Source organism: Urocampus carinirostris, chromosome 8 (genome assembly GCF_059441175.1).
Source record: "Urocampus carinirostris isolate Australia breed hairy pipefish chromosome 8, RoL_Ucar_1.0, whole genome shotgun sequence".
Classification (NCBI taxonomy): Eukaryota; Metazoa; Chordata; class Actinopteri; order Syngnathiformes; family Syngnathidae; genus Urocampus; species Urocampus carinirostris.
In genome coordinates this window covers 8,637,951-8,651,139 of record NC_142356.1, presented here as the reverse complement: position 1 = coordinate 8,651,139, position 13,189 = coordinate 8,637,951, and the positions used below count along the sequence as shown (strand labels likewise).

Here is a 13,189-nt window from a genome sequence, read left to right as displayed (position 1 = left end):
ATATCTATCTATCCATCTATCTAACTAGACGTCTATCTCGACATCTATCTATTTAGGCATCTATCTATCTAGACATCTATCTATTCAGACATCTATCTATCCAGACATCTATCTATATATCCATCTATCTAACTAGACTTCTATCTAGACATCTATCTAGACATCTATCTATTCAGACATCTATCTATCCAGACATCTATACATCTATCTATATATCTATCTATTCAGACATCTATCTATCCAGACATCTATACATCTATCTATATATCTATCTATCCATCTATCTAACTAGACGTCTATCTCGACATCTATCTATCCAGACATCTATCTATCCATGTAGACATCTATTTATCTATCCATCTATCTAGACATTTATCTAATTAGATGTCTATTTTGACATCTATCTATCCAGACATCTATCTATCTATCTAGACATCTATCTAGACGTCTATCTAGACATCTGTCCATCTATCTAGACATCTATGTAGACATCTATCTATCTATCTATCTATCTATCATATCAACATCTTATTGACAGGGGACACCGTCTCCCGGGTGACTAAAACAGAAATCCTTTTTGTAATACTGACCAGCGTCAATATTAGGAAATAGGATGAGGGTCTTCTTATTGAAGGAGATCAAGGCGTCCAACATGAGTCCGTAGATCTTAATGGAGTGCTGGATATCGGTTGTGACGGGATGCTGCAAAGCCACGATGTAGTCCTGATCCTGCACGTTGTCCCCTGGAGATGGGAAAACCGGCATCAGTCCCACTGGTACTTTCTTATGATGTCGCATCTGCCGTACCCAACCAGCTCTTGATGATGTCCGAATAATCTTCTCGGCGGTGAGGGTCCAGCAGCTTGTCGTAGGAGGGACATCCGGCCAGCAGGATCCGAGAGTGGTCCTCGCACATGGAGATGAGGTGTTGCTCGGCCCTCCGTGTGCAACAAGCGTGGTAGTGGGCAAGTTTGCTGATGGCGTGGCGGATGGAGTCGTCGATGGTGCCGCTCACCTGGGAAAAACGGATGTTCCTTGTTCAAGTTTGGTGAAGACCAATGTTCCCTGTAATTTTCCTTACGGGTCTGAGCGTGCACACAAAGTCGGTGAGCAACGCTTGAAACAACAGTGAGCAACGGCAATCCCAAGTGTGGCAACTAAATCATTATCAAACATGTCCAAAACTTGACATCAAGTTACATTTAGCTGAGTTTCCGGCAATGCAAAATTATTTTTCTCTTTTGAATGAATTGACTCATGTACTATTGCAAAGGTGGTACGGCCTACAAACCTCGTTTGTTCTTACAATTCTTTCACAAGATATCCATTTCTTTTTATTTCCTGACATATTTTGTCGCATAATACTGTATTACGGTATTTTCCGCACTATAGGGCGCACTGGGTTATAGGGTGCACCCCCAAAAAATAGCTTTTGGTCCTATATTTGACATACATAAGGCGCACCGGATTATAAGGCGCTACAATGGGAACGTGGACAAAACAGTCAGATAGTTCAGTCCAACTGATTACCCCCTTAACATTCCGAAAGCTTGCAAAGAAGCAAATACGTGTCGTAGACACGTGCGGATGCGGTGTCTGTACGATGTCACTCAAATGCATCGTTCCAAATATCATTCGGAAGGTTAAAGTCTTGGGATTCAAGAAATGCCAACCATTCCTAAGTTTCTATTTTCTTTTTCGCTCGCAACTTTACTGTGCATATGACAATAAACACTTGGAATAAAGTTTAATTTAAAAAAAGACCCATCACAGAAACATCGATATCACTCTGAAACAAGATACTGGGAAAATATATAGCCGGAGTAGCTCACCGAAGTCGTTGCGTTCAATAATAATGTGCAAACATGGTCCTCTTATATCCGTGAGTGTAGTAAATCCAGGAGAATAAAATATTTACAAATACAGAATAGTGAGACATGTTTTCTCTATGCCGTAGTGCAACCCAACGTGTGATTCACATTCATCTTTTTCGGCCAATTGCAGGCTTTGTTTTGCCCCATTAGCCTATGCGAGCCTGTAAATGATAAAAAGGATCCACCCCCTTTACCTCCGAATAACTTTAGCCAATAGTGATCGATCGATGATGATTGACACATTGGCTGGGAAATGAAACGCCGGCATATGTATCCCAGCATACACCGCAGACAACATCGCGTACGAGGAAAAATCTAGTCGGCGGCTGCTTGCCTTTGTTGCGAGACCTTGCGACTTAATATTGATCCATAAATAAGGCGCACTGTATTATAAGGCGCATGGTCAGTTTTTGAAAAAAATAAAGGCTTTTAGGTGCGCCTTATAGTGCGGAAAATACGGTAACATTTTTGGGGGCTTATTTAGTCGGTTGTAAGATACAGAACTGTACTTAATCAAATTTTTTAGTGGAAGTAAAATGTTGGCAACATAATTGGAAATTATTTGAATGCAACACAAACTTTTTCTTCTTTTCTCTGGTTTTTTTCTACTTTTGTTTTAAATTCCTTTAAAAAAAAAAAATCTCATTGTGTTTATTTTTTCCGAGCTGTTACTTTTTTCTTTTTGTTCTCTATTTACTTTTTTTCTGGCTTTTTTCTAAATGTTTCCTTCTTTTTTTTCTCTTCCTTTTGTTTCTTTTTTTCTCAGCTTTTCACTACTTTTTCATTTTGGTGTTTTTTTCTTTTTTGTTCTATTCCCCCCTTCCTTCAAGTCATTTTGTGCATCATTTTACATAATATTTGGTCATGTTGGGATTAAAGAAGCAAAAACAACTCCAAGAGCCGTTTAGGACCCGACAGAGCCGGTTCCTTTTAGTGAGCCGAGCCGAAGAAGCCGGTTCTCGACAAACTACTAACTTTACTCAACTTCGTTTTACTTCGACTCGACTTCAAAAGACCTCATTTAGGACACAACGTCAGGGGAACCCGTGTATTTTTACCTTCATGCACTGTAACTTTGACTTAAGTCGCTTCTTAATGAGTAATTTTGAGTCTTCATATTTGTGCGCTGGCTAGATTTTCTTGTGCGCTGAGAATGTGCGAGCAGTGCGCGCAGCTTAGAGGGAACACTGGTGAAAACCGTCTCCACCGGAGAGAACGCACTTAGAAATGGGTATTGATACGTGCCAAGAACATTGGGAAAGAAAGTAGTCAATCGGCGATTAAGGCCTGTCTGAAGTTTGCACTTGGACACTGTAGTGCCAAGTGTGTTCCCCCGCGTTTTAACAATTCATATCCACGTCCTTTTGAAGTTTGCTAGAGAACACTTAGATGTTTGCAGTGTCATACATATCCCTCTAATTCCTAACCAGATCAGGCACGCTTAGGGATTGAATCCGGCCCGCGAGACAACACTCAGAGAAGCGCAAGAGAAAAACAAGCTGCAGGTTGAAATATGTTAACTTGATGTTGCCAAAGCCAGGTGCCTCTCACAAAGACACTGTACTTGTATTTATTTCTCTCTCTCTCTCTCTCTCTTTTAGGCCTTTTTCTCCCACTCTGTCTGTCTCTTTCACTCTCTGTGTCTCTCTTTTCCTTTTTTGCTCTTTGTCTCTTTCTCTCTGTGTGTCTTTTAACCTCTCTTGCTCTAGCTTCCTTTTTTCCTTTTCTATCTTTTCTCTTTCTCTCTTCATACCCTTTGCGCTTTCTTTTCCTTCCTTCTGTCTTTCTATTTCTCTTTGGATTTCTTTCTTCCTCTCCCTTTCTTTCCCCCCTCTCTCCAGCTTTTTATCTTTTGTTTCTCACGCTCTCTCCCTCTCTCTCTTTGTTTGTCCTGCCCTCTCTCCTTTTCCCTCCCTCTTTCTCTTATTTCTTTATCTCTCTTTTTCTTTCTCTTTAATCTACTAGTCTGGCCCCCGACAGAATGTTTGTTCTATCGTGTGGCCCCCCGAGTTAAAATGAGTTTGACACCCCTGCCTTAACCCTAATAACTTATGTTATCACTATGTTATTACCAGGTTAATTATTGTAAAATCTAGTTAAATACTATTAACCACTAAAATAATCATTTGTGCCATGTTGGAGACCCCTGATCTACAGTAGGATGAAAATGACAAGCTCTTCTCGTCTTTGGGAGAACTTTTGGTGGGTTTCCTCCGGGCACTCCGGTTATCTCCCACATTCCAAAAACATGCATGTCAGGTGAATTGGCCGGTCCAAATTGTCCCTAGGTGTGGATGAGCGAGTGAGTTGTCTTTCTCTGTGTTCCCTCTGTTTGGCTGGCAACCAGTTCAGGGTGTCCCCTGCCCACTACCCGAGGATGGGATGGGCTCCAGCACCCCCGCGACCCTACTGAGGATAAGCGGTGCAGATGATGGATAGATGGATGGATGAACTTTTGGTGGTTGACTTCATTGTTCCTTCTCCATTTCCACACCTCTCCTCCCTCCAGGTGAAGTATCCTGATGTTCATGAGCGCGGCAGCAGTGGCGAGCGCCAAGGCGTCGAAGCGATCTCCGTGGATGATGACGATATCCGGGCGCAACCTCTGGAGAACGTCCGGAATCTTGACCAGGGCCAGGCCGACGCTCTCCACCATGGCCGCCTCGTCCTCCCCTCTCACGATAGTGTGCAGCTTGGAGCTGATGTCGAAGTCGTCCTGCTCGATCATTCGGAAGGTGTTCCTGTGGCGGAAGAGGAGAGGGGGCGACTGAAAATCTGGACCTGCGATACCTCGAGGGATTATCGCGAAAGGAGATCAAAGACCGGCAGTTTGTGCCGTCGCTATCGAGCACGTCGGGATTTGCGGCTACTCAAGTAAGTGTACCTGGCATATTTATGTAGATATCTTTTCATGGGAGGGCAGAGAAATAATCACACACACAACTTTTTTTGAGGTGTACAGTACATGAGTATGTTCAGCCTAATTTCATGCCACATTTGAATTCGACCGCCCATTTTTCGCAAAGGTGCAAATGCATTGTTTATGATAGATAGATGTCTAGATGGATAGATAGATAGATGTCAATATAGATGTCAATATAGATGTCGAGATGTCTAGATGTCTAGATAGATAGATAGATACATAGATGTCTAGATAGATAGATGGATGTCAATATAGATATATAGATGTCTAGATCGATGTCTAGATCGATGTCGAGATAGATAGATGTCTAGATAGATAGATAAATAGATACAGAGATGTCTAGATAGATGTCTAGATAGATGTCGAGATATCTAGATAGATGTCTAGATAGATGTCGAGATGTCTAGATAGCTAGATAGATGTCGAGATGTCTAGATAGCTGTCTAGATAGCTGTCTAGATAGATGTCTATAGATGTCGAGATGGATAGATAGATGTCTAGATAGATGTCAACATAGATGTCTAGATAGATGTCGAAATGTCTAGATAGATAGATACATAGATGTCTAGATAGATAGATAGATGTCAATATAGATGGATAGATGTCTAGATAGATAGATACAGAGATGTCTAGATAGATGTCTAGATAGATGTCTAGATAGATGTCTAGATAGATGTCTAGATAGATGTCGAGATATCTAGATAGATGTCTAGATAGATGTCGAGATGTCTAGATAGCTAGATAGATGTCGAGATGTCTAGATAGCTGTCTAGATAGATGTCTAGATAGCTGTCTAGATAGATGTCTAGATAGATGTCTATAGATGTCGAGATGGATAGATAGATGTCTAGATAGATGTCAACATAGATGTCGAAATGTCTAGATAGATAGATACATAGATGTCTAGATAGATAGATAGATAGATGTCAATATAGATGGATAGATGTCTAGATATATGTCTAGATGTCTAGATAGATGTCTAAATAGATGTCTAGCTAGATAGATATCTAGATAGATAGATACAGAGATGTCTAGATAGATGTCCAGATAGATGTCAATATAGATGGATAGATGTCTAGATATCTAGATAGATGTCTAGATAGATTTCTAAATAGATGTCGAGATAGATGTCTAGATAGCTAGATAGATGTCTAAATAGATAGTTGATACTTTATTCATCCCCGTAGGGAAATTCAACTTCCAGCAGTATCCTTGTGTTTAAAAATAAAATAATAAAATATAAAGGTATAGAATACAAAAATACCCAATATAACGTGTTGATTTGGAGTATCTAAATAGTACTACGGATTTAAATAGTTTTTTGAAACCTTTAAAGTAAAAAAAAAAAAATGAATTTCATCACAACTTACATGGCTAATCTTTCACTTAAACCAAAAACAGTGCAGGAAATAAAATTAGGCGTAGCAGCAACTCATAAAAAAAATACATAAAAACGTAAATAGCTCCCTGAAATAGCCTAAATGAATAAAATACAATACGACCAACATGAATTAAATTAATAAAGAGTGCCACGGAATTTCAAAGGAGCTTGAAAAGTGTGAGCACTCCAGTTTTAGAGCCAGATTGACAAACTCAAGTTATGTTAAAAACTCATAATTTCCACATTCGCGTACTTTTTATGCTCTCAATTGCAAACAGACACGCTTGATTGACAAACTCGTGTTATGATAAGAGCTAATTTACCAGTCTCCACCTAAGCTCCTTAAACAAGTAAAAAACACTTTTTACGCTATCTCTTGATCACAAACACGGATTTCTATCACGGCCACAAGTTAGGTGAGCTGCATCGCTTTCCTGCTTTAGCAGCTCCGCCCCTGCTCGCTTATCCAATCAGAAGGTGCGGGGTGGGTAGCAGGAGAAAGGGGAGGAGTAGAAGCCAAGAGAGAGACTTAATTGGCTTGTCGGTTGAAAAAAAAAAAATCCAAAATACTAATAATATAATCGTCCCCCTCACAACCTATATGGAGTATCTTACCCGTAATCGTCAATAAGATGCGAACCGAGCACCACGACGTCCAGTTCGTAGTCGTCCGGGTGGGATTTGATCCCGAACATGATGGGGGCCAGTTTGGAGTAGTCGGCCCTGTTGCACGTGGCCACCAGCACCCGAAGCCTCGTCTTGGTCTGCAAATGCGACAAAACACAGATGAGATACTGTCCCCTCGATTTGCTTTGAAAAGGTAAACGGTATCAATCCAAAAAGGTACCTGATCGAGGTTGTCCATCCTTTCCCTTTTGATCTTTTCTCTACTTTGCATCCTCTTGTAGTAAAGCTCCTGATGAGGAACAACCCCCACAAAGGTGTGACTCAGTGCATCCTTCTCACACAATACAAAAAACCTTTCGAAATGCAGCACACGAGAAGCATTTTATACACAATGCACAAAAATAATATATGGAAGACTCTGTGGAATGTAAGCAGACTGGTTGAGTAGACCCCTGAGATACGGAGACTCCGCCTAGTGGCGCTTCTACTGAATGACTCCTATCGTCATCAACCATTCTTAATCAACAATGAACTACAGTCAAAAAACAAGTGCTATGGACAGCTAGCATACAATTCATCAATGATATCTTGTTGCAGAAAATATCAAAACTTGAAATAACAGCAGCAAAGCAGGAGGCATGCGCACACACTTCTTAAAAATATTCCCCATCAGTAAATGGTTTTCTCTGCTTTGCTATGCAGTGAGCAATGTGATAGCTTGCTGCAGTGGTGGTGTTTTTAGCGGTGACAAAGGTTTTCAGAATCTGTGTTTGTTGGCCGTACCTGGACACTGCGCGTTTTAATGTCCCCATCTTGTCAGACTATTCCTTGAATTCATGTTCATGGTTCCCCTCGTAATGACGTTTAACACTAGCTGGGTGTGCAGCTGGACAACAAACTGGACTGGACTGCCAACACAAAAGCTCTATGTAGGAAAGGTCAAAGCCGACTTGACTTCCACAGAAGGCTGGCTTCCTTCAACATTTGCAAAAAGCTCCTGAAAATATTCCATGAGACAGTTGTGGCAAGCGCCCTCTTCTATGCGGCAGCGTGTTGGGGAGGCAGCGTCAAGAAGAAGGATGCCTCTCGTCTCAATAAACTGGCGAGGAAAGCGAGCTCTGTTGCGGGCACAGAGCTGGACAGCCTGACAACAGTAGCTGAGAGACGGGCACTGAAAAAGCTGCGGTCAATCATGGACAATTCATCACATCCACTACACAGCATTATATCCAGACAGAAGAGCAGCTTCAGCGACAGACTGCTGTCACTGTCTTGTACCACAGACAGACTGAGGAGATCTTTTCTTCCTCATGCCATGAGGCTCTTTAACTCCACCCGGCGGAGTAAAGGCCCACATTAAACCACACCCCCCACATTGCATATTACGGTATTCTTATTGCAGTGTGTATTCTGTGTAGCACTATCTAGATACTCTTTATAACACGCTACATTGGGTATTAACACGTCACATTGGGTATTTGTATATTGTATTCCTTTTGCGTTATTATTGTATTGTTCTCAGCGAAGGGATGCTGCTGGAAATCTGAATTTCCCTGCGGGGATGAATAAAGTATCTATCTATCTATCCATCTAGCTAGCTGTGCGAGGAACCACGCTCTCAAGGCATAATGCACAAAACAGCACGGTCATTTTTTAGCACAAAGCCTCAGTCATCCGTCCACGCTGGCTGAAAAGAACGAGATTTTTTCGCTGGAGGAGTTGTTGTGATTCGTTCATTTATCGCGCGCCGGTGTTTCTGTGGGTGGGTTAAAACACAGATCTGCGAGGCGCCGCGCAAACACACGCTGACACACGAAGCAGAGGAGGAGGGGCGCTACCGTAAAACCTCTAAATAACACAGCGCGCAACGGAAAATGTTTGAATATTACCTGAAAATGTGCATGAAAAAAAAATTATTATTATCTTGCCGTGCGCTCGCGTGCCACAGGTTGCCAACCCCTGATGTATAGTAATACAGTGAACCCTCCCGATGCATAAAACGCCTGTTTTCTATTGGTGAACATCATTAAAATGCTGGTCCGATATTGGAGGGTTTTTAAGTTAAATTCAAGACTTTTCAAGACCTTTTCAAATCAAATTTAACACCAAGTCCACAAAACAAAAAAAACATGAATTGGAGGCAATTTTATACAAATATTTACCATCATCTTTTTATTTTAAATCACATTTAAGTCCAAAGTTTTAGACATGGAAACAGTACTTGATGGATCCTCAGTCAAAACTGGCAGATAACTACTAATGCCAAAGAACTCCTCAGCTACATTTTTTATCAAGATGCACAAAAAAAGGCCTTATTTTTAGAATCATAAATTCAATGCCTTTTAAGACTTTTCAAGGATCTGCAGGAACTATATTGGTTCGTGTCACGGCATCATATGTTTTTTATCTTATACTTCCTCTTTAAGTCTTTCATCCTGCTCGACTCGGCAATACAATACTGTTTGTTTTTTGTACCGTATTCATACAGCGTCGCTAAAGGGAGAAGCAAAAACATGATAACCATGGAAACAAAGCTTGTGAATATCAAGAAATGTGAAGAGGTAACGCAAACCGCTAACCTCGCTGAGGAATAGAAAAAAGGGGGTAGATTAAAGCTAGAAAAGCCACAATCTTTGCAAGTGGAATTTGAAAATCTCTCAATTTTAATAGACTGCCTCCCCTTTGCATCCACCTGCCACACCAATCCACCAGCTCAAGTCACGTCACACTAACTGGTAAATCAAATGAAATTTGACATGTATATATAGTTATAAACACAGTAGTGGTAATTCATATATACTATTTTGTTCTATTGATGTTTTTATCTGGGGTCACAGGGTGTTACCATAAGTTTATTTCCCCCCTCTATATGGCAATTTCACTTTACAGATTCATGCCGTATCCTGGGGGCGAACTGTACGAATAAAATCACCGACCGGTATGAAGCCAAATCGGAAAAATCTCCAGACAGGGAAATAAACGCGTTGGTAATGTTTAAAATCCTAAGCAAATAAACTCGACTGTCCAAAGAAGGAAACAGAGAAAAAAAAAGGGCGGGAATGCAATATTTGAATAACATTAGCTGATGACAGGGCAGCACGGCGGAGCAGTGGTTAGCGCATGTGCGGCACAGTTTTGAGGTCATGAGATGGAACCCCCTGTGTGGAGTTTGCATGTCCTCCCCGTGCCCTATGTGCCCTGCGACTGGTTAGCAACCAGTTCAGTGTGTCCCCTGCCCACTGCCCGAGGATGGCTGGGATGGGCTCCAGCAGCCCCGCGACCCTACTGAGGATAAGCGGTGCAGATAATGGATGGATAGCTGATGACACTGACCAAAAATTATTGTCTGAGTACATTGGAGGTCTTTAAGCGTCAGGCTACTTTTTGTGACTAAGTAGCGCTAATGTGTAGCTAAAAAGCTAAAAAGTAGCTTGGTGGTTAGCTAGAAAAGTGAACAGTTAAAAAAAACGAAAAGGGAGCAGGATCGCTAGCTAAAAGAGTAAAAAAAAAAAAAAAACTGAATAGCCAGATTGAAAGCTACAAGAAGCTAGTCAGCTAGCTAGAAAAGAGGCCAACATTTAGCTTCATAACTATGTTAGCAAGATAGCATGCAAAAACGTAAAAAGCTAGCTTGATAGCTTGCTAAATAGCTAAAAAGGTAGGGAGCTAATAATGTAGCAAGATAGCTAGCTAAAAAAACGTCATAAAACCCATAAAAATTACATTCTATTAATACATGAACTGGAATGTCTATATTTGAATTTCTAAAATAACAATGTATCATGTTATTACTATGTTGTTACAGTGTTATTACCAGGTGAAGTATTTAAAATAGACTCAGTCAAGCAATAAAGAAAATCATTTCCTTAGAAATCACAATGACCCAGCACTGGTGAGCTATTTTCACAACATGTCCGCATATACTGCCACCTCATTGGACGTAGATAACGACAAAGTCCAAGTTCAAGATAGTGAACAAAAGGTGCCCGTCGAACAAGTTGAACCGGATCCCGGATTCTCGATAAGACTGTCCACCAGGAAACACGCGTTTATTTTCTTTCTTTTGCCGCCAGCTTTCGAGCACTACCCCGGAAAATGACGCCAACGTCGTGATGTCAGTGACAGTCGTGATTACACTTTGGGGAAAAACACGATTCCAAAAACCATTGCCTATGGAGAGCTGGAAAGGTTTTGTTTCGGGGTGGGATCCCGTTTCTTAAAATTTTAGTCAGATGTCGCTTTGGCTATCTATGCCGACACCTTACAGTGATCAACAGAACCGATAAGTCAAGTCCTACTAACAACGGGTGTTTCATGGTTGCCATGGCGCCCAATTGGGCGCCGCCCGTGTGTGTCACGGTTGCCATGGGGCCCAATCGGCCCCGCCCCTGTGTGTCACGGTTGCCATGGGGCCCAATTGGCCCCGGCCGTGGGGCGCCAGCCGCGGCTTGTTGAGAGATGGGATTTCTGTCTGTATAAAGCTCAGCGCTCTCTTGCTCCGGTTGTCAGCCCGTCAAACGAACTTCTGCCCCACAAGACGTGGGTTCTGACTCGGTCCCGGTTTCCTGTCCGGTATTTTTCCCGTTTATTTTTGTTTAATTTCAGGTTCCAGTTTTGTTTACGTCCATTTTGGTATTATTTTCTCCAGTTTTCGTTCCCGTCTAGTTTCTCCTGTTAGTAATCGACATCCTGATTTGTTGTCAATCCCGTCTGTCCCTTTCTGTCCGGTATCAACCCCATCTGTCCGATATCAACTCGGGCAATTGGTGTCGATCTTCCTGTCCTTCCACGCCAGACCGGCTTCCTAACGCGCATGACTCCCCATTTCCCGTAAAATAAAAGGCTTGTGTGAGAACGTCACGCGATTGGGTCCTGATCCTGTTCATTGGAGAGTTAAAATGTGACCCTAGGCGCTTACATAACGTCCGTAAGTCCAATCGCAATAAAGGTTCTTATCTAAATAGTGGAAAGGGACGTCCGCCTAACACCGCATAACAAATGGAAAAACGAAAAAAAAAGGACTGACAATTGCAATTTTCCTTTAAATACAAAGTATCGTCAACGTAAAATGGACCAAAAATACACTAGATTTGTTCTATTATGAGAAACAAATCCGGTTGTAATATTAACAATTGTATGATGTCTTTATTTTCACCTATTTATTACTTCACTCATTTAATCGTAATGAATGCATTTCATGATCATTCATCCATTCATGATTGACTTCTAAAAATATCTATTTGTTCAGTTGTTAATCAGTCTCTACATTGTTTCAAGTCTCCAGTTACTTGCCAGACCCAATCTAGACAAAAGTCAGCTTGAAATAGGGATTTTTCCACTATCTCCAAAGTTTCGATTTAGTCCTATCCCGCCCTCCTGGTATAAAAGTGATTGCCTGCCGTTTTGACTGAACACCATTCTGTACCCAAAAAAACAGTCTGCATTTCTCATCTCATCTCATTAGCCGTACCGTTTATCCTCAGTAGGGTCGCGGGGGTGCTGGAGCCCATCCCAGCCATCTCCAGGCAGTGGGCAGGGGACACCCTGAACTGGTTGCCAGCCAATCGCAGGGCACAACTCGCTCGCTCATTCACACCTAGGGACAATTTGGACCGGCCAATTCACCTGAAATGCATGTTTTTGGAACGTGGGAGGAAACCGGAGTGCCCGGAGGAAACCCACGCAAGCACGGGGAGAACATACAAACTCCGCACAGGAAGTCTGGAGCTGGATTTGAACCCACGACAGGTTCCCATGACATGAACTGTGCCGCACAAGCGCTAACCACTGCCCCGCCGTGCTGCCCCAGTCTGCATTTATATAACGCTTTTTCAAGTCAATGAAGACCTCCCAAAGCGCTTTACAATGTGCTTCACACTTACCCATTCACACACACACTCACACACCGATGGCAGCGTCAGCGACCTCTTGGTCCAAAGATGAGCGCTTTAACTCCTGAGCTACTGCCGCCCCAAAAAGAAAGAACCAAAGAAACAAAGAAAGAAAACAAAGAAACAAAGAATGAATAAATCACAAAGCTTGAAAAATAGTCGCGAAAGTGTGACCAAAGGCTGCTTTGTCACTCCAGAGACTGGACAACTTGCTCTGATTCAATTGAATATAGAAAACTTGGATGACTTCAAAGACTTTGGGAAAATGGTCTGTGGTGGTCTGCATTTTTAAGACCTCCCAAATGTGCTTCACACTTACCCATTCACACACACACTCACACCGATAGCGGCATCAGCCATGCAAGGCAACTACCTGCTTATCCGGGGCATTAGGGATTCAGTGTCTTGCCCAAGGACACTTCGACATATAACACAGAGGAGCCGGGAATCGAACCTGCGACCTCTTGATCCAAGACGAGCGCTCTACCTCCTG

At 42.1% G+C, this 13,189-nt stretch overlaps 1 protein-coding gene across 3 annotated transcripts in view; it reads right to left on the bottom strand.

Moving 5' to 3' along the window:
* Positions 1 to 13,189, bottom strand: part of gne (glucosamine (UDP-N-acetyl)-2-epimerase/N-acetylmannosamine kinase) — a 43,919-nt gene that overhangs the window by 18,541 nt on the left and 12,189 nt on the right. For 2 of the 3 annotated variants that reach the window (XM_088341510.1, XM_088341508.1), the window contains exons 2-6: positions 7,026 to 7,094; positions 6,794 to 6,942; positions 4,369 to 4,615; positions 808 to 1,015; positions 591 to 743 (exon numbers count right to left, since the gene is read on the bottom strand). In XM_088341510.1, the coding sequence (XP_088197636.1) occupies positions 591 to 743; positions 808 to 1,015; positions 4,369 to 4,615; positions 6,794 to 6,942; positions 7,026 to 7,076 (808 nt within the window). In that variant the 5' untranslated portion in view covers positions 7,077 to 7,094. Of the gene's footprint in view, positions 1 to 590; positions 744 to 807; positions 1,016 to 4,368; positions 4,616 to 6,793; positions 6,943 to 7,025; positions 7,095 to 7,588; positions 7,608 to 13,189 lie in introns of those variants that run through there. The other variant, XM_088341511.1, reaches the window with a different exon arrangement.